The 20,727-nt window shown below is 44.4% G+C and overlaps 1 protein-coding gene across 3 annotated transcripts; it reads left to right on the plus strand.

Moving 5' to 3' along the window:
- LOC114866082 (chloride channel protein 1-like) lies at nucleotides 1–20,452 on the plus strand. Of its 3 annotated transcripts, none has more exons than XM_029167726.3 (24): nucleotides 1–810; nucleotides 4,293–4,584; nucleotides 4,659–4,790; nucleotides 4,874–5,002; nucleotides 5,163–5,296; nucleotides 5,418–5,495; nucleotides 5,579–5,657; nucleotides 5,766–5,891; nucleotides 6,248–6,332; nucleotides 6,501–6,602; nucleotides 6,819–6,903; nucleotides 7,681–7,878; nucleotides 10,070–10,139; nucleotides 10,695–10,805; nucleotides 11,534–11,747; nucleotides 11,950–12,083; nucleotides 12,222–12,313; nucleotides 12,492–12,584; nucleotides 12,697–12,787; nucleotides 13,847–13,929; nucleotides 15,504–15,548; nucleotides 16,301–16,405; nucleotides 17,995–18,081; nucleotides 18,302–20,452. In XM_029167726.3, the coding sequence occupies exons 1-24, from the start codon at nucleotides 577–579 to the stop codon at nucleotides 18,821–18,823; spliced, it is 3,321 nt and encodes a 1,106-aa protein (XP_029023559.1). In that variant the 5' UTR covers nucleotides 1–576; the 3' UTR covers nucleotides 18,824–20,452. The 3 variants fall into 3 exon arrangements, with proteins under 3 accessions (XP_029023559.1, XP_029023561.1, XP_029023560.1); XM_029167728.3 differs by having other exon boundaries at nucleotides 2–810; nucleotides 7,723–7,878; nucleotides 12,700–12,787; XM_029167727.3 differs by having other exon boundaries at nucleotides 3–810; nucleotides 7,723–7,878.
- Nucleotides 20,453–20,727: the final 275 nt, after the last annotated feature.

Here is a 20,727-nt window from a genome sequence, read left to right on the forward strand (position 1 = left end):
TTTGTCCTCCTAAGCTGGATCCTATCCTTTTTCCTATATCACATGTTCAAAGATTATAAATAAAACTTTTATTGCACTCTCACTTACTGTACCATTTAGGATCATGTTCGTCTCCTCAACCACGCGTGTTGATGCTTTAATAAGTCTTTCCATTGACATACTCATGCTGACACCCATGACACTAGTGTTCATATACACGTCCAATACTGCAAGGTGAAGAATTTCATCTGAGTAAGTTGTGGTGCTATTCCTGTATGAACCAGAGAGGAGGTAAAGCATTTAATGCAGTACATATCATATCAGTGGAAGGATCCACCCTGTTCTAGTCTAGAAATAATCGTCAAGTGAAAGCAAGTTGTCAGAATATTGGAATACGAGTCGTTTACTTTTCCATTGCTCCAGTCCCACCCACAGGTGCACTGACCATCCAGTAGGAGCTGCTAGTGCAGCAACAGGGAAATGAGCCGTTCCAGGTTCCCCACGTGCTGACGGTGTGGTTGTTTGATGGAGCTGTTGCAAGAGGCTCGTCAGTGTCATGAAAGCTTTTCTCTCGCCATGACTTTCCCCTCTCTTTAAATGTGGAGCAATAGGTGTTGTGTACCGTACCTTGTCAGATTGTGTGTGTTTGTGAGGAGCCGTGCGTGTGTAGCGAGTGTGTGCTTGTGCGAACGTCCTGGCTGTGCGTCCGGCTCACTCCTGGTAACGCTGAGACAGACGATGAGCGGGTGGGTTTATTTTTGGGTCAGTGACAGTGTGTCAATGGCCGCAGATGCTTCGGAAAGGAAGGCTCTGAGATACAAGCAAACTCTGGTCAGTGTCTCTCTGGGTTTCTCTCATTCTTCACCTTTTTGACTCCTGCTTTTCCTGTCTGTCTGTCTGTCTGTCTGTCTGTCTGTTGTCTGTCACACTCGCTGCACAGTTTGAATTTCAGCAGTTGTGCCACTTGTGCGATTCCTGCACCTGTACTGATAGTGCACGTGTTGTCAAATAATTGGTGTTCATAACAAGGAGGAAGCTGATTATTGATGCAAAACAGCAGCGTCACACATGGTCACGCGACAGGTGCTAATGCTGGCACACGCTCTGCATGTGCACACACATGCACACACGCACTTTGTTTCTGTCCTGCCGTTTCCTCCTTCCTGTGCCAGCCACCTGTTTGCAACCCTTTCCTGAGCCCTAGTTGATCCTTAGCAATGACTTCTGTGATCAGTAGAAGGCTGTATGTTTTGTGTGTGACGATACATGAGCTGTGTGTGTTTGTTTATATGACAAGCACAAATTGAGGTATTGTGCTTTGATTTCCCAACGTGTAAATCATTGTTGGCGAGACTCTGTAGCAGTGAAGGATTCAGCGTGTTGGTAAGACGGGGTCTGGTTTTTAGACCTTTTTGCCTAAAGATGCTCCATTTCTCATTCTACACAGGTAGCAGAACCCTGGCAGCAACAGCAGGATGTGTGACATCACATATACACTGTAGGACTGCACCTAGTGATTATTTTATATTAATGAATTTCTTCTGTTTTTAGTCAGTTAGTCTACATTAAATTAAACCGGCCAGTCTTAACTGTTAATCGAATATAAATATAAACAAAATATTAGCTATTATATAATAACTGAAGCAAGCAGATTTTCATTTTACGTTTTTAGCACTTTAACAGCAAAATAAATAAAATGATGTAAAATTCAAATGGCTTCATGTTGTTTGTGGGCTGGTGCATGTTGTTGCATGTAGGCTCTGCTTAAAATACCCCCAATACTATGTAAGTTGGTCATGGATCAAGTTTTTCCCAGTCGCTGTTCAGGGGATTCCATGCTCTCACTAGACGCTGCATTCTTGCCTCCTACCGTCCGTTTCCGTACCTGATCCGTCTCACGCTTACACATTACCAGCCAGTCTGTCATACGACCTTTTCCAAACATCGCTGGTGGTGAATCGTGGCGTGTTGTTGCTAGTTTTGCAGGACTGAGCCACTTAATTAGACAATTGTTAGTCAGTCCACAAACAGCATTTTGTGGACTTAACCTCACATTCAGGGTGCATTATAAATAAAAATGGACTCTGCATCGAGCTGATGAGTGTATTGAGTTTATTCTTAGGCTTGGTCCAAACAGCCTTGACCTTCGTTCCACATTCTTTACACTATAGAGTAAGGACAATAAATCCACCAGGTGGATGCCAGGTTAGGGGTCAGGGCACTCTGACTCATACCCAGCTGTAATGCACTCTGTGTTCCTTCACTGTGATCATGGCTTAAACCACCGTGTGTGCGCCACGACTTCATTGGTAACAGGAGATTTCTTCTTAAACTGCTGTGAAAACGAGAGGCATAATGTGCATCTTTAAGCCTTTTATTGAACAATGAAGATCATCAAATCTGTTTTAGTCTATTTTTAAGTAAGGCGGTAGTACTAGTAGCATATTAATATAAATTGGCACAATCCTGTTGTTTTTAATCAAACTGTCTGTACTTCCTGTCTTTAAGACCTTGAGAGGATAAGAGACAGCTGTAAGGACACTTGGAAAGAGTGAAAGAGAGCGAGACGTAGCTAGAACGGTGGAATAAGATGAGGCATCGAAAGGTACACTGATGGTTTAGAGAGAGACGAGTGGGAAGTCAATGAGGAATATTGGATCACACCACTTCTAAATTTAGCCCAGAGTAGTGTTTCACCGGCACAGGGAGAGTGGGACAGGGTGAAAGAAAGGAGTGTAAGGGGCATCGAAGGAAGGAGGCACCGAAGTGCATCTAATTGGTGCAGGCTAGAGTTTCACTGATCAGGAGTGAAAACAGGAAGAAAGGGTGAAAACTACCTGGTCTTCAGACTTTACTGAATGTGTTACTCATGCTTTTACCTGGTCAGTACAGTATAGGAATGATCTGAATTCACATTCATAGCTTTGTTAAACTGGTACCTGAGAACTGGATTCACACTAAGCGTCTTTGTCTGCAGCTGAGATAATTAACATTTTGTGTGACTCAACACATCATCTGCATAAAAACAATTAACATATTTTAAACTAAAAATATATCACAAAAATGTTGATGTATGTGGTTTGTCGACATGTTCCGTGCATCGTAGACATAGCAGACTGCACAAGTCCTGTATTTGGTTTCAGAGAGCTATCCACACCATGTACTGTATGTACTGTATAGAGTGTCTGCACATCTGCTTTGTTAAGTTCTAAGCAAAGAGCACTGCTGTTATTCAGGGCAGGTATTTTCATATAAATAATGACTTGGATTAGTTTTTGTTTGCCGCTACCAGATGTTTGATAAAAAAGGATGCATGTTGTTAGAAGGCACAGTTGATTATGAAGGCTGAGCAGTGTGGTGTAACATTTGATACTAAATGTGAGCATCAAGCACCAAGTCAGCTCTTCTTCTGTTGTTTTTGGATCATGCTAATCAGTTCATTGACGGCCATTTCTGCACATGTGGAGTGTGTGGTTATAACTACCTGTATCATCGATCAATGTAGCTATTCATGGACCTGCTGCATCAGAAGCAGCTGAGAGGTTGTTGCCTGGACGTATCCACAGGAAGTGATTTCGCTGTGAGCGTTTTGTGTTTGAGGCCTTGTTGAGTATCTGTATTCTGACACAGGCAGTGAGGAGTGTATTTGTTGTCACTGAACCCACGAGGTCACGAAGCAGATGGGATTAAAACTGGGATGGCATCGAACCGGCAACCTTATCATCACAAGCTTGCTTCTATAACCAGATTTAAGCCTCACCGTTACAAATTATACATAAGCATTATAGCAACACATGTTACACAGAATGGAGTTGAATCAACACTGTCAGAAACAAGCATTAACTGTCAAGTTGCTTGTGTTTTACCTTTGTGTTCCTTATGTAGGAAATACCAGCTGGATGTATGTGAGGAACACTTGGGTTTGGAGACATGTACAAAACAAATGAGGGGGCATCTCTGGCTGAGGGCACTGAGATATTTGTGTCATTTATAGAGGCAGTCTGAGGGGGGAGAGGGATGTAAATTAATGGCTTTCCCAGATGGCCCAAGCAGTTTTCATGGAGTCTGTCCAGAGGCGTTAAATCTGGAGGCAGAGCCCATGCTTCCGCTTCCATTAGAGCTGTTTGGATCAACACATGGTTCAGGCTATTTTTAAATGGACTCCGCCAGGGTGCCAAAAGGAAAGTGTTTTCACTCTACACATTCTCACCCTCTCAGGACATGTGCATGTTAATCTTTAATGAATGAATTGTTATATATTTAGTTTTATTGTACCAGTTGAATAATGGATTGCTTCACTAACTGATTGTCAGCTCTATGGGGAGTACCAGGAGCACCAAGGAGGCTCTGGCAGACGAGAGGCCACGCGCCTGCTGACCGAGAGGCAGATCAAGAAACATGGCAACCACCACCGCTGCCACGGGAGGATGCGGCACGGCCGTCGTAGCCACGGTCAGAATGGATACCACAGCCGACATCACGCCTATCACAGCAGGCAAAGGAACAGGCGTCAGTCCAACATGGAGAGAGAGGTGGCTGACGAGCAGACTGCAGAACCGGACCTCACGTCTACGAAGAAGAGACGGTCCTACTCCAAGTGTAGAGGTGAGCAGGCTTGGAGTAAATATTTGGATGACGTGTTGCCACCTGCTGAGCTTTGGAGGGGTTTGGTCTGTCAGACTGCATAGCCCGGGTGCAACGATTCCTTGTGACCAGGCTGGGAGAAGACTGGATCTTTCTAGTTCTGCTGGGCATCACAATGGCGCTGGTCAGCTGGACAATGGACTACGCTAGCGCAAAGAGCCTGCAAGGTTTGGCTTCATTTTCTGTAGTGCAACGCAGACGCAAATAAAATGAACTCAGCCCTGTGCATCACCTTCCTCCCCTCCTTCAGCCTATAAGTGGATTCATGGGGAGCTGAGGGGGAACATCCCTCTGCAGTATCTGGCCTGGGTTTCATACCCCCTGATGTTCATCCTTTTTGCTTCCATCTTCTGTCACCTGGTTTCCCCTCAAGCTATCGGTCCGTACCCTCTTGATCCTCCTGATTGTCTTTTTACTTGTTCTCGTGTCTTTGAAAGCTCGATTGTTTTTTATGCACATTTAACGTTGATCTCTGTGTCACACGCTAACATTCATGTTCATTTGCCGTCTACTACGCCCCTTCCACGTTCTCGTTTCAGGTTCTGGTATCCCAGAGTTGAAGACCATCCTCAGAGGTGTGGTGTTAAAAGAATATTTAACTCTTAAAGCTTTTATTGCTAAAGTCATCGGTTTGACTGCTGCCTTGGGTAGTGGCATGCCTGTAGGCAAAGAGGTTAGTGACCCAGACATGTGTCTACTCACGTTATTTTATTAAGTTCACAGAGCTTATCTGGTAGACTTCCTGTTCGGTCTGACGTGTTGTGTATCTGTTCCTGCTCTCCTCTTGGATTTAGGGCCCTTTTGTTCACATTGCCAGTATCTGTGCTGCAGTTCTCAGCAGGTTTATGTCATTCTTTTCAGGAGTTTATCAGGTAAGCTGATGTCAATTAACTTTATAGTGTAATGAGAATGTTCACCTTTTGTCTCAATGCTGTCTCCTTCTGTGCATCAGTAGAATCCATACTGTTACACAGACATCCTGACGGTGGGCTGTGCTGTCGGGGTGGGCTGCTGCTTTGGTACTCCACTTGGAGGTAAATGATGCTGCGTGTACTGGATGTTTTCATATTTTACCACTTGGATTCTGTGGACACAGAAAGCTGAAACCTGTGTTGTGTAAATGTTTGTTTTTACTACACTAGGTGTTCTCTTCAGTATAGAAGTCACGTCCACATACTTTGCTGTAAGAAACTACTGGAGAGGATACTTTGCTGCTACGTTTAGTGCTTTCATATTCAGAGTGTTGTCTGTGTTCAACAAAGATGCAGGTATGGATTAGAAAAGAAGTTGTAGTTGTTACAGATGTTTTCTTTGTGTGACAGATGCAGAACTGTTGTATGTTTATCTTGACACTGATTTAATAATTTTACTATGTGAGCACATCATGCTTTTTCCACTAGATGGTGTTGTCCTCCTGCATGAAGCAGCAAGAACCTTCAGTTCTTTATAAGACATTTCAGGTCTAGACAAGTTATGAAGTAACTACTTGTACCTAATTCATATTCTGGCCATGCATACATCTTCAGCAATAATTCAGAGATCACCAGTGTTTATTCTGTTGTAAGTTTAAAGGAAGCTGGAACACATACATATATCACCACTTCATCTTTTCTTCATTTTCCAGTAACAATCACTGCTCTGTTCAGGACAAACTTTCGCATGGATTTTCCTTTTGACCTGCAGGAGCTGCCCGCATTCGCCATAATTGGGTGAGCGACTGAGTGAAAACATACAAGAACACTGGTCTCCAGCCTAAAGCTGGCCACATGCCTTACATCGGTCACTGTCTATAAACCCAGCGTATACAGACTGATAGCTGTGCTTTTAAGTCTACATCTCTTTACTGGGCCTAACGTGAGCTTTATTTGGTTGTGCAGGATCTCGTGTGGTTTTCTTGGGGCGTTCTTTGTGTATCTCAACAGACAAGTGGTGCTGTTCATGAGACGACCCAATGCCATGACCCGCTTCCTCGTTAAGCAGTGAGTCACTTTGCTTCCGTACTGGAAGTCATTCAAATATAACCGAAGCTTCATGTTGGGCTGGTTTTCTTGTCATTTTCCTTTCGATGAACACATTAATTGCCTCATTTATTATTTCATTTCCTGTTTTAATGCATGCCTATCTTTAGCCCATCGGGCCATTTGTGAGTATTTACAGTATGTTGATTCTGCCCGTTGTGCTCTCTCTGACTGTAGCCGTCTGGTTTTTCCTGCTGTGGTAACTCTGATCATCGCCACCTTGACCTTCCCACCTGGATTCGGACAGTTCATGGCAGGAGAGGTCAGAGCTCATATCTTGTAATCTCTCCGGTCACTCATACTGTATAATATAATGTTTAATATGCCCATCTAGCACCTAGCTGGGATTATAAGGTGCAGATGTGGCCTTACTGTGATTTCCGTGTCTGTGTTTCCACTTGCTCACCTGCCTAATAGCTCAAAAGGAGTTAGTGAGGTATTGGACATTTAATGCATCCTTGTTGCATGCTCGGTACAGTATCTCAGATGCGGTTTGGCCAAACAAACAGGCAAAACCCTTTCAGAAACACTGATGGCTGCTCACCAAATTTCAGCACTCTGCATTCTGACAGAGCAGCGGGTCAGGGCTGGTAGACGGAGAAGGTCAAGACGTGTGAATGAGTCACAGTTACAGGGTGAAATAAACAGCACGACAAGTCAAGTCACACCACACCTACACAACATTTGCTGGACCGTGTGTGTGGCATGTCAGTCAGTAACACTTGCACATGATTGAGTGCCCTCTGATCGCTTTCTCCCCCTCATTGTACCAATGTCTCACCTTTTAAACAAACTCACAGGATGTTTTACAGCAGGGGACAGAAGCCATATTTAAATTTAGAGCAATTAAGTTCAGAGAGCGTGAACTAGAATGGATGCTGAGTAGTGTTTTTCCCCTTAGTGGTGTTATGTAAATACAGTGGAGCAGAATGGCTTCTCATGCCTGTTTAGGATCAATCCTGACCTATTGTCCCGCTTTTTTCTCATCTTTTATTTTGTTAAACAATTCTCCTTCCTTACTCATCTCTCTTTTCCTTAGCTTTGTTTTTCTTTCTGTTTCTGTCTTCTTCATTTTCTCCAGCTGATGCCAAGGGAGTGTATCAATTCTCTCTTTGATAACTTTACCTGGACGAAGATTTCCGGATCCTCTCCTCCAGTCGGTCTGGGGCGCTCTGCTGCCTGGCTGCATCCTGATGTTAGCGTGTTTGTCATCCTGCTGCTCTTCCTCATCATGAAGGTCCGTGTGTGCTGTTTGCTCCATTGGCTGCAGTGTGGGCTTTTGAGCAAACATCTATGTACTGTAGGTGCTCTGTGTTTGCCTGACTCCATCTGACGTCAGCGTCTTCGTCATCACTCCTTCATTAGGAGCATTTTTTGCAGGTCACTCGTGTTGACAGCAACATTTCCCAAGGTCAGCAGTGCTGGTTTCTGTTCCTCACACACAAACCCCTGAGATTTCAATTCTACCATCTCCTCCGTTGTTTATGTAAATGTTTTATGAGTTGAGCTGTGTTCATAAATCTGGTCTGGTTGACTGTGAATCAGCAAAAAGTTGGTAGAACTGTCTGTAAAGAAATCCCACTGAGAGCAGAAGGGAATACTAATTTAAACTAATATATTATGGGCCGCTGTAGTAATAACAAATTCTATCATCTGTCAATATGTTTAAATGTAATCTTTTACATAACAGTAAGAGTTTAGGAGGTTGAAGCAGACGACTTATTACTACAGGTTGTAGTAATTTAACTAGATGTGTGACACTTAGTGGCCGGAGCAGTAATTCTTAATGCATGGTCGTGTGATGTCCAAGGCTGACGTTGGTCCTGCGCATACAGATTAATGAATCTTATTAGCATCCAGACAATGTCAGAGTCAGACTGGATTAGAAGAGCCAAGAATAATTACACCTGATCCAAAATCTAAACATCCCCAAATAGAGTGAGACACCAACCCTGTTGCAGCATGATGTGCCATCACTTAATTAGACACTCCAAACGAGTGGAAACCAAGCTACTGGTCGTTCTCTGCCTGCCTCAAACAATATTCTTCTTTTCCTGCTGATTACGGCTCCAGCTTTACAAAGTTGTCATTACTTTACCCTTGGACTACACAAAAGAGTTAGCCTCAATGTTTTCACTGTTTCAAGTCACATTGGGCAGAAATTTGGTATGAATAATCCTATCAACACATGAAAGCCGTCACTCAGTGTCAAACTGTAGTCATGGTGCTGTTCAGTTGAACTGAGTGGCTCCATGTGGTGAGAATTTAATTCAACCAAAACTGAGAGCAGCTGGCTGGAAAAAGTCTCACACACAGTTTTTCTGCTTTTCCGTCACCTTGTGCTGCTGTCTGACACAGAACACTGACACACAGTCTGAACCCGGCTCCTTATCATTTCCACGTTGTTCTATTGTCTTCAACAATAGAGCTAGCGGTTCCTTGCCGGTGTCCCATGGATGAGTCGCTGTCCTCTGACTGCTTTGTGTGATTTGTTTAGATCCACATGCCTGTGTCTGACAGGAGGAGACAGTCAGTACGGACCTCCCTGTCATTAGCATACAGCACGCCACGCTGTGACAGACTTGCTAATGAGTTTTTATCTTGTACCACAGCAATTCAGTTCTCCATCCGTAATGACGAATGACGTTTAGAATTGTAATCTGGATTGTTAAAATGGTATCCTTTCAAATCAAACTGAAAAAGCCCAGCGTGTGAAGGGATCCTGCTGAAACACACTGTCACCCACATGCAGACACCAAAATGCCAGCGCTTGTGTAAGGGCTAATTATTATGGCTGATGAGCTCTCTGCAGCCAAGAACTAAACCTATTATTAGACAAGCTATTTTCAAGTTCATTATGGTGAAGACAAGGATTGTATGTGAATAAACAGTGTATGTGACATTTTGCAGAGAACGTTCTTCTCATTTGTTGCTGATGTGGTAGATGCGTCTTTGCTGGAGCAGCTGTTGGTTAAGTCACTTGCTCACAGACACAGAGCCTGGTTGGGTCCCACCACACAGGGATGTTCACAGATACAGATCTTTAACTCCTCAAGCCGTAACCAAATCCGATTTATTTTCCTTCCACCCAAGCGCAGACACATATGGAAGCTCAAAAGGGTGCGAGTACCTACATTATTCCTGTTGCTATGCAACACAGCATCTAGACAGTGATCTGATTAGTAGTAGGTGGGTAGCCTACAGCAACAAGGACAACCAGTAACAACGTGTTTACTTTATGTCTTTGCTTATAAACAGGACTGAATGTGCACCTTGTCCTGACCATTCTCAGTTTGAGCAGGTGAACTAAGAATAGTCACATCAGCTGGAAAAACTCTAACTAACCAAATAATAATAGGCTTTTACTGTCATAAGCACTTTAACTTCATTATTTCTGACTCTAAACTGCTTCTTGTGTTTTTCTGCAGTTCTGGATGTCAGCAGTGGCCACCACCATGCCCATCCCGTCTGGAGCCTTCATGCCGGTCTTCATCCTGGGTGAGCAGACGCCTCTGCTGCCTTTAGTTGAGCCTGCGTGAGGAATAACACCATCATTATCTGGAAAGAGCTCTGATCTGACCTACTAAGCGATAGCGTTTATTTTGCTTTCTTGCTCTCTCTTTGAATTAGATCTCATTTCAGAACCAGGATTTTTTAACCTGTGCCAACCTTTTTCTACTTAGTATTTTCCATTCATTGCTATTTTACAGTAGTTAGCAGCTTATTCCTTGTATTTGTCTTGTGAAGCGTTCAGAGCGTGACCTTTACCAGAGCTTAGCTTTAAAATATTCATCATTACCAGCTGTAAACAACTTAAAATGAATAAATTCAGCTCCGAAGCTACTGGGTCACATTGTGTATGTAGGAGTGTGTTCCTCAACAGTTTTCAGTGTCCTGCTCTGTCCAACGTGCTCTTACATGAAGCACAGAAGCCAATTAGAGCTCCAAACCATTAAACTGTGTGAACCAGTGTGTGTTGTGCAGCATTCAGGACGGTATCTCGCCCATTCTGCTACAAACAGCGGCGCGTGGCGCTCCTCTCTCCCCTGGCAGGCGCGGCCTTCGGCAGGTTGGTGGGCGAGGTCATGGCCACGTTGTTTCCCAATGGGATCGTGTTTGATGGCATCCTTTACCGCATCATCCCTGGAGGGTACGCAGTCATTGGTTAGTCTCTGTTTTCCTCCTTTGCCTCCCCCTTCCTGTTCCATCGGTTTCCTGTTTGTGTATCTGCAACTGCAGTTTGCTCACCTTTGTCCAAACAGGACTAAACCTAAGGAGCAGCAAATAAACACTGCATGAATATACTGGATCATTTAGACCCTTACTGTCCATTTGTCTCCTCACCCTCTGTCTGTCCTCCTTTCTTTCTCCTTCTGCTCCAGAACTGTCAACCTCCTCCAACCTCTGCTTGTCAACAGTGGTCAAAATGTCCTCTTCCTTCTCTGCTGTCATTTCTTCTGCATTTTCTCCTCTTCCCCCACCGTTGGCTTCTCCCTCTGCTTGTCACTTGTTGTCAAGTCACCTAATCTTCCTCATCTCCTCCCTTTGTTTGTTATCCCCTCCCCTCCTCCCCCCTTCCTTCATTTCATCAGCGCATATGAGTGCTTTGCTCTGACAGCTGAATGTCAGCGTGGGTTCTCTCTGCCGTCCTCACCTCAGCCAATGACCCACAAACATGGCCTACCTTAAATTCTGCTGCCTGTTTATCATAGATCCTTTACCTTCACCCTTGCTTTGTTCCTTTGTCTTAGCCTGCTCCTCCCCTTCCTACCTTATCCTCCTTTTATATACTGTGCCTCTCTCACTTTGGTTTCTTCGCCACTTTCTCAGTTTCACAGTGCATTTTTTCTTGAAAGTTGTGCTGCTTCTGAATGGAAACCCTTTTGTGACAGGAGCAGCAGCACTGACTGGTGCGGTGACTCACACAGTGTCCACTGCGGTTATCTGCTTTGAGCTGACAGGACAGATCTCTCACATCCTGCCCATGATGGTGGCAGTGATCCTGGCCAACATGGTGGCCCAGGGTCTGCAGCCCTCCCTGTACGACTCCATCATCCAGGTCAAGAAGCTGCCGTATCTGCCAGAGCTTGGCTTCGGACACATGAGGTTTGTAGATTTTATCTGAGTCACTAAGAAGGTCAGAAGTTGGTACAGAGCCTATTAAAGCTTATTACATTTTGACATTTGAAATGTCAGAGCATCTTCATAGTTATTGAACGTAATTTTCCTTGTGATGATTATGTTGTCTTTTCATAACTTTTTAAATATTCCCACGTTTGTACTTTCCACGTGTGTCCTCGGTCCACAGCCAATACAACATCTTTGTGGAAGACATCATGGTGCGGAAGGTGAAGTTTGTATCGTCTCAGTCCACCTACAGAGAAGTCCAACTGTTGCTGGAATCCTCCTCACTCAAATCAATCCCACTGGTTGACTCTAAAGGTGAGTGGCTGCTGCCCTCAGACAGAATGAAACCCAAAATGTGTAACATTTGTGCTGCTCGAGTCCAGATTGCACTGCTGCTGTCAGTTATACCAGCAGGCTGAACTACACAGACGAGTGCATTTTCCTCTCCTCCAGATTCTATGATCCTGTTGGGCAGCATCGACAGGTTGGAGCTTTTGGCCCTCTGTGATTGGTGGTTGTCACCGGAGAGAAGGCTCCTGATGCAGGTGGACATGTATTTTACTTGATTTCTGAGAGTCTCTTTAACCACGTAGTTCTACCATCCTGTTTCTGCAGCTGCGTCACTGACCTCTATTCCATTATTAGTGTTGCAAAGTAAGATGCTGTAGAGCACTGGTGTTGAACAGCTGCATAATCGGTCTCTTTACATGGATTTGGATTCAGGGTCGGAGCTTACACGAACAGAACCAGTCTCATAAACATAGCTGGGAGTCGTTTGCTTATGTCGATGAGGAGGAAGACGAGGGAGCAGAGAAGGTCAGGCTCCACGTGGCTCACTTATTTTATCCTTTGGTAGCTTTTGCTAGCGAAGCATTTTAATTAGTTCCTTTAATGAGGTTTTTGAAGTCCTCCTTCTTCTTCTTGTCAGCAGACCAGTCCAGTGCAGGAGGAGAGGAACGGCCCCCTGCCTCCTCCAAAGCCCCAGGAGCCTTCTTCAAACCACACTGCTCCTGCTCCAGGTGAGAAAGCCTCATGCTCCTCAGTACATCCTTTGTTAGAATTCTTATAATTATCACTTGTTATTTCCCAGCGTTTGCACCATTAAGGCTTCTGTTGTAATATTGGACATATGGAATAATGTTAGCGCTTCAGGCACTTTTTGCTCACTGGGGTGAATTAATAGGATTTATTCTTCGCTGCTGTGTGCGTCCCCTGCTTCCTCTCACAAATATGTCAACCAGTATGAGTAAGCACTTAGTCAGGGCCCAGATGGTGCACGGTGCTCATCAGGTTCTTATATGTGTTAAGTACATCAGCACCAAGAGGACACAAACACATCTTGTTTGAAGCCATGGGAAAAGAAACAATGTGATGTTACACAGCCTTTAGAAGCACAGCTGAGGATTCATAAGAAAGTTATTTGCAGTAAATCAAACCAGCTCATGGCCTCCTCTTCTTCTGCACCTGCGTAGACACTTTATCCAGATTTCTGGAATATCAATTAAATGTTTCAGGACGTTCCTAGTTGGCAGTGGTTTGGGAAGTATATCTGCCTTCCTCCACACACGTTGCTGTTTGTCTCATAGTGATGCTTTTGGTTCACAGGGGTGTTAGAAAGAGCTCCATCTAATACCTACTTAGGATCAAACAGCAGACAGATAATGAAAACTAGAGGAGCCACTAGCAGCTAAGGCAGCATTTCCCTCAGGGTTTGTTAAAAAATAACTGCATGTCTAAATTTGAAACATTCACCCAAAATCTGCTTGTACGTGTTAGTTTCTCAGGCCTAACAGATGACAGATGATTGGACTTAATAACTCTGCCACCAAACAGGAACGATGGGAAGCTGACAGCACCTTCTCTGCAGAAAGCAGGGGGTGCGTTTGCATCTGTTGTTGCGCAGCCCGTCACACGTACAGCAGACACTTTTCTTTTCTCAGTGAAAAGGTATCCAGGCAACGGCAGCAAGAGTTCGCACAGTCGGATTTTCAAAGCTCCAGATTGCTCTTAGGATCTTCTCTCCACAAGTCTGAGAGGCTGCATATGTGTTTGCTGACCTTCACTCATCTCTGTCTCAGAGAAAGGTCCTCTGCAGTCTGTGAGGAAAACACTCCGAACCCTCTTCAGCTCCAAGAACGGACAGACAGAAGGACAGTCCCAGGTGTGTTTGTGTGTGTGTGTGTGTGTGTGTGTGTGTGTGTGTGTGTGTGTGTGTGTGTGTGTGTGTGTGTGTGTGTGTGTGTGTGTGTGTGTGTGTGTGTGTCTGTCTGTCTGTCTGTCTGTCTGTCTGTCTGTCTGTCTGTCTGTCTGTCTGTCTGTCTGTCTGTCTGTCTGTCTGTCTGTCTCCACGCATCCAACCAGCGCTGCAGGGAACATAGTCAGTATCCTGTTGTTCCCCCGTGTCTTCCTGTTTATCAGCATTTCTGTGTATGTTTTTTCTTTGTCACCTTTGTGGCCTGTACCAGCACAGGTAATTATTTAAAAATGTCAACAACGTGCACACTGGCCAGGAAATTTCCCTTGTGTTATAAAACTATTGAAATGCAAATCCCACATCATTTTGGCAGTGCCCCCCTCAAACTGCGTCCCACACTGGCACCAGTAGGACATAAATATTTATACATGGGTTTTTATTATGGGTTCTACTTTATATTCAGGCAAATACACTTATCTGATTGACAGAGGCAGACGAATACACTGCTGCTTCCTCCTTCTCAGACAAACTCCCAGAAGTCAGTCAGGTATCTTCCTTTCAGCCTTTCCTCAAACAGAGGAGCCAGAACCTGGAGTTCGACCTGCTCTTCAGCTGGTGATGAGCCTGACTCACCAGGAAAACAATGCGTCATCTGTTTATACGAACACGGATGAAAAGCACATCACAAGTCGAGCATGCGCTTGTAGCTTAGCCAGATTAGAGTTTGATTTCTGTTGTGCTGCCACTGCATCTTGTGAATTACAAGTCTGATTCTCTATTATATTTTGGGATACAGTCCTATTCAGGCTTAGTCATTGTTTTAAAGCACAAGCCAAAATTCCACAGCCCTGAATATCAAATAGACACACTTAGTGAAATGCCTCCAGCAATCAAGCCGTGGATGAAATCTGGCTGAGAATCAGGTGTTTGTCTGCTTTACAGCCTCTGACGGCAGGTACCCTGACCTTTAGAATATTAAGTGGTTGGTGCATTAGTGTCAGCAGCTGGATAAAGTCTTACACACACTCATTAGTGTGAGTAGGATTATGATACAGATACACTGGAGGCAAAGATGCCGTTTGTGCAGGTGAGATAAAAATAACAAGCCAACTTGTACAAATGTCAACACTTTCATTTATGCGTCTGCTCCAGACTGTGATTGGACAAAGAAGCCTCACAAGGGTTTCAGTCTAAACAAGATGACAGTTCGTGCGTTTCTCCAAGGTCGTGACAAGCCAGACGTCCTAGACCGCGTGCGTGGCTAACAAATTCAGCTTCAAGGCTGCACCAGGTGTTGGCCTGGATTTCACCCGCTACCTCCACACATCTGCTGGACATCCTCTGGGGCAGCAGGATTATTACTTGAGCAATTGATCTTCTATTAGTATTCTATATTTTTATTATTTGAACTGCAGATAGTAACTGTCACTTGTCACTTTGTGTTTGAAATAAACCCTGTGGGTGCATTTCAAACCATATTATAGTCTGGAGTAATGCATAATACATCGCTCACAAATGTCATGCCTTTCTTCTGTCTCCAGGAGCCTTTTCCACCTCCCCTCTCAGACACAATGACACCAGAAGAGGTATGACGATAGAGCATCATATAGTAATAATGGCTTCATTCAAATGTCTGTTCAATACTTAGAGTCTGGGCAACTCTGTGATCCTGAACCTAACCTGACGAAGTTCCTGTGTCTGTCAGATTGTTTGGAAAATGCATTTTAGTAAACATAGTTCTTATCAAATTCAAGCATCAACTGATTATATTAACAATCCATGTCACATCACATGTAGGTCACAGGTGTTTGAGATCTGTGTCACATTAGAGTAGATTCAGAATTGGGAATTGGGGCGTCATTTAACGGCAGACGAGACAGGCAGAATTCAAATGAGACATCATTTTTTCCAGAGAGCACTGATCAGCATTGTGCCCTCCAACCTGTTCTGTCCTGCATCACGCTGTACAGTAAATCCTACAAGACGGCTGCCCCTGTCACAACAGGCTGAGGCTTGTAGGTAAAATCCATAGAGAGGCTAAAAGGTGTCAGACGCTCTAAATCTCAGAGGGAGGGCCGCTGACATGCAAGGACACAACCCAAGGTTTCAAGGTTTTTCACAGCTGCAAAACTCTGCTCAACTGTAGATAACTAGCATCCATCACCTGGAGCCACCAGACACTCACGTCTTCAGCTCCACTTTTTCTTCAACTCTGTGATGTACATTTATTCAAATGTATATTTATGAGTCATCTTAAAAAGAGCCTCTGGTGAGAGCAGCTCTAAGCTAGAGCCAGTCTGTTGACCTGTGTGACCTTACATCTTGTTTGCTGCTGCAGATCCAAGCGTGGGAAGAGGCAGAGATGGACAAGCCCATGGAAATCGATGAGATACGAATCGACCCTTCCCCCTTCCAGCTGGTGGAGAGAACGTCGTTACACAAGGTTTGTTTCTGAACGCTGAAGATACCATGCGTCACACAGGTCAGCAGGCAGTCAAGTACTTTACAATGATGAAAAGTAGCCTCAGTACAGAGGGAGTTGTTTTAAATGTCAGATTAGGGTCGAAGCTTTTAAGAACGTCCTGACCTTCCTTGATTGTTCTCTACTGTACATTTTACTTGACTATTGAAACTCAAGAACTCGTGAACAAAGGGCTTTCATATATCTAGTGTATTACAGTTAAGATTGAATGGACGGGGCGTTGTTCCGGAGCTGTAACGTGAGAATTTATTATGAATTAGGAGATCAGAAGACGATTATTCGGTTTTAGTCTAGAGAATGAGTCTTTAGTCAGTAAGTGCATCAGACACTGATTCAGAGCAATACGTTTGTCATTAGTGATGAAGTTTAATGTGTCATATTAAATACGACTCGAAACAGACAAGATCACTTCTGCTGTTTGGAAAGAACAAACAATAACGTGCAATGTGAGATTAATTAAATGTGTATTTTCTGATCAATATTATCAATATCAATAATATCAATATTATAATAAATGTGTAAAAAGCTATACTTAGCTCCAAGGAATAGAATGCATCACATACAGTGTAGAAATATGTAAAAATTCTGACATAGATTTATTTATTACATTCACCCTTCACCAGCACCAACAGTACTTTTTTAGAAAAATGACACTACAGTATCTCCAGTGAGCTCAAATCTGCTAAGAAGCTCCGTCCATCTCAATCCAGTCTATTATTCATTACAGCATAATGTGCATGAAATGACTTGATTGGATGGGCTGCAGTTGATTTGACTGTAAATTAACTGTGAACAAGAGTTTCTGTTTATCCTTCATAGGTGTCATTACAAGCACCAAGCGCCTGTAAATGGAGTTCAGCACCTAAAGCAGCCGCTCAGTCTTGTTCTGTTCATTCAGCTCCTCAGCTTGTTTACTTCTGTCACAGCTCATCCAGACGCGATGTGGTGACCTTGACAGAGAGAGGGGTAATGACACGTGAAAGCTCCCAGTGAGAGCTGGGATTCATTCCCAATGTGTCTCCTGACTGGAGGCATATGGAGACAGAATCTCACTTGGAGCTTGAAAGGTGAAGAGGGTGATGCACTAATACAGTAGCTGGGTAATGTTGTCATGTACTTTAGGTCCACACAGGTTTTACATTCCACATATATAGAATACCCAAATAACTAACAGGCTGTTTGTAACCTCAGGTGGTTTCACGTTTTAATTCCACTTAGTGTTAAATGTCCTACTGGATTTTCCTCCGAGTGCGTGAAGAGATCGTCTCGTACTCGTGCTGCTGGGTTTCATTGTCATTTTGTCTCACGTTAACATGCAGAGCAGTTTGCTTATTCATGTGGCACGGGGCCTTTGATCAAGGTGAGCTGATGCATACAAAGAGCTCATCCAACGCGCGACCTTCTGTGAAGGAACACAGCGCTCATGGAAACACGCCCAAGGACAGGGCTCCGTTGTGCTGTTCCGAGCCTTTAAACCTGCAGACAGACGGCGGCGCCTCTGCGATGACGACTGCCGTGATTTGAGTCGTGACTTTTCTCTGTCTCCGCAGACTCACACCTTGTTCTCACTGCTGGGACTAAGTCACGCTTACGTGACCAGTATCGGCAAACTGGTGGGGGTGGTGGCTCTCAAAGAGGTAGGAAAATGAATGATTTGGACTCAGACTCTCATCACTTCAGTTATTGAATCTGGATTGGTTTTTATTTTTATGAAGCTTAATGCTTTGTTGGCAGCTTCTTCTTCTTGCTTCTCCGTCTTCCTTACTTTCCTCTTCTTCTCTTCTCCTTTTGTTTGTGTACTGTTGTTTCTTCTTCTCTCCCTGTTGTCTTCTCGTCTCATCTCTTCTCCTCCCTCAGCTCCAGAAGGCCATCGAGGGCTCCACGCGCTCCGGCGTCCGTCTCCGCCCTCCGCTCGCCAGCTTTCGGGACATAAGTAACCACAACTCTGTCTCCAAACCTCCGCCTCCTTCAGCAGCTGCTCCTTCCTCTACAACCCCAGCCTCCCCCCCCTCACCTTCAACTGCCCCACAGTCCGCCTCCCCCGCTCACCTGCATCACCACCACCACCACCACCATCGCATTCTTTACAAGAATGAAACGGAGGTGTGGGTGGAGGACGAAGGCGGAGCAGAGGAGGTGGAGGAGCGGAGCAGCAGCAGCGCAGGAAGCGGAGGTGGCAGCAGCACAGGCGTCTGCTGCTCCACCAGCAGGAGCTGCAGCTTCAACAGCAACCTCACCCTCCCCCCCTCTTCCACACCTCCTCCTGTTCCTTCCTCCGCCACTCCTTCTCCTCCGTCCTCCTCCATCCATCTCTCCACCCTGAAGCCCCTACAGGAACTGCTTAAGCCGGGTGACAGTGATGATGAGCCCATGGTTTAGATTAGACCTGAGCAGTAGATGTTTTTTATAATGGAAGACTTTTTTAACGGCGTGAGTTTCTTCTGTGTCTAATTTGTTGTTCTGGTTGTTCACACCTTTACCTCTTTCTGTCACAGCTTTGCAAAAAACCTGTTAAAGCAGACAGTGTGTGTTTGAGGCTGTGACAAGGCTGATGCAGAATATGCTGTTGTTGTGTGGAGGACAGTTCATCCCACTGTTTCCACTCAGTGTGTCCTGTTTTTCTATGTGCGTGTTTTTTCCTCTGATTCACTCTCTTCTCAAACACTGTCTCATGTAGCGTCATCGGAATTGACAACTTCCTCCAAGATGTTTTTTTTTGTCAGTGTAGACAGCATCCAGATCAGTGTTACTGCAACCAAAGCGTCAGCCCACAGTATAAAAGCTGAAGGGGTTCATTCATAATTTCATCGTTACTGTTTGACCTTTGGATTTTCCTTAATTAGACAGAGGAGTCCTTTAGTGAGGTCGTTGAGATCTTTTATCTTGATCCAAATTCAGGAGTCATTTGCCTGCTATCGTTTCTGTGCGTCAGAGCTTGATTGGATGTTAATTGCTCCCTTGTGTTACGCACCTGTGCAGCATCATTTGCATTGGTTTTGTTTCTCCTCTTGTTTTCTTTGTCCGTTTGCTGCAGTATTTTGCATCATCGTTGTCTTTTTTTTAAACAGAATACTCAAGGTTAAGGAGCAATATGAATAAATGCTGGCTAAATAAGAGGTGCAGCTTTGAAGGCTGTTTGGGAGCTTGTGTGTTTCCTCATTGTTTGTGTTTTCAGCAGCTGACAGCAGCTTGTTTCCTGGCAGGATGGAGCTGTTAGTCCACTGTAGAGAATTGACCAGAGCCCCAAACGACCTCCAAAGCGCGCTGACCTTGTGTCGGCTGCCTCGTCACCGTTAGCTTGATAGATGGTCCAGCTAAAGGCTGCTAATAACAGCATCGATCCTGGAAATGCTGAATTTATTCATTTAGAGAGAATTCACACATGACTAGTGATGATCACAGCCATTCACCAAGAGAGGCAGCAGAATCCTTACATCTCACTTGATTAATGCAGTGACTGACATTCATCATAGTGAACGTCAGCTGATGTGCTGTCACGTTACATTTGGTCCTAGATGGAGATGATCTGTGCCAAGTAACACATGAATTATCCTAATGAATGACCCAGCATCAGGGCTGTTTGATTACTGTGGCAGAGTCCAGGTTCAGCCAGAGCTTAAAGATCAGACTCACAAAGACTTCATTGTTCTAGTTAATACTTCAACAATGGATCGCCTTCTTCCATCTCACAGCTCAGACTCAGCCATAACAGAACTGGATGCACTGACCTTGTTCTGCAGAGTCACTTCTAACTGTGTTCAGTGTGTGATGGCACCTTTCCTCACGTTTATCACACATTTCTTTCCTCGTCGTCTCCTACACTCAGTTTCTCAGGTGCTGCCTTAAATGTCTTTAAACATGCAGATATGATGCAAACCTTCAGAATTAATGTGTGTGTCTTTCTTAAGGGGTGGAGTGTGACTGTTCTATTTATTTATCCTCAAGTAGGACTCTAATGTTTCCCACACTGTATAAAATGTAGCTAAATAAAGTTTTATGTAAGTAGAACCTTCTTTGTTTCATCCGTGTTTAACATTTAAAGCACACGGTTACGGACTGAATCTGCAGCCACGCGCTGAACTGAGGGAGTTTAAACATTTCAGGTTCCTTCCTCCTCTCCTCTTTGACTGTGCAGTGGTGAATGCTGCGGGCCAGTGTTCTTATAAAACATGATTGACGTCCCTGACATTTGAATCTTGTAGTTTGACTTTAACCACCTTGTTGCTCCCTGACTCTTCGTGTGAGTCCGTCCTCTACACTGGGCTCACAGCCTCATAGAACGA

The sequence above is a fragment of the Betta splendens genome, chromosome 11 (genome assembly GCF_900634795.4).
Source record: "Betta splendens chromosome 11, fBetSpl5.4, whole genome shotgun sequence".
Taxonomy (NCBI): Eukaryota; Metazoa; Chordata; class Actinopteri; order Anabantiformes; family Osphronemidae; genus Betta; species Betta splendens.

Excerpts from the sequence above, each read along its gene's own strand:
- LOC114866082 (XM_029167726.3), top strand. The coding sequence starts at position 577 with ATGTGGAGCAATAGGTGTTGTGTACCGTACCTTGTCAGATTGTGTGTG. Across the intron at positions 12,084-12,221 it reads CCCACTGGTTGACTCTAAAG|ATTCTATGATCCTGTTGGGC; the intron begins GTGAGTGGCTGC and ends CCTCTCCTCCAG. Across the intron at positions 15,549-16,300 it reads ACACAATGACACCAGAAGAG|ATCCAAGCGTGGGAAGAGGC; the intron begins GTATGACGATAG and ends TTGCTGCTGCAG.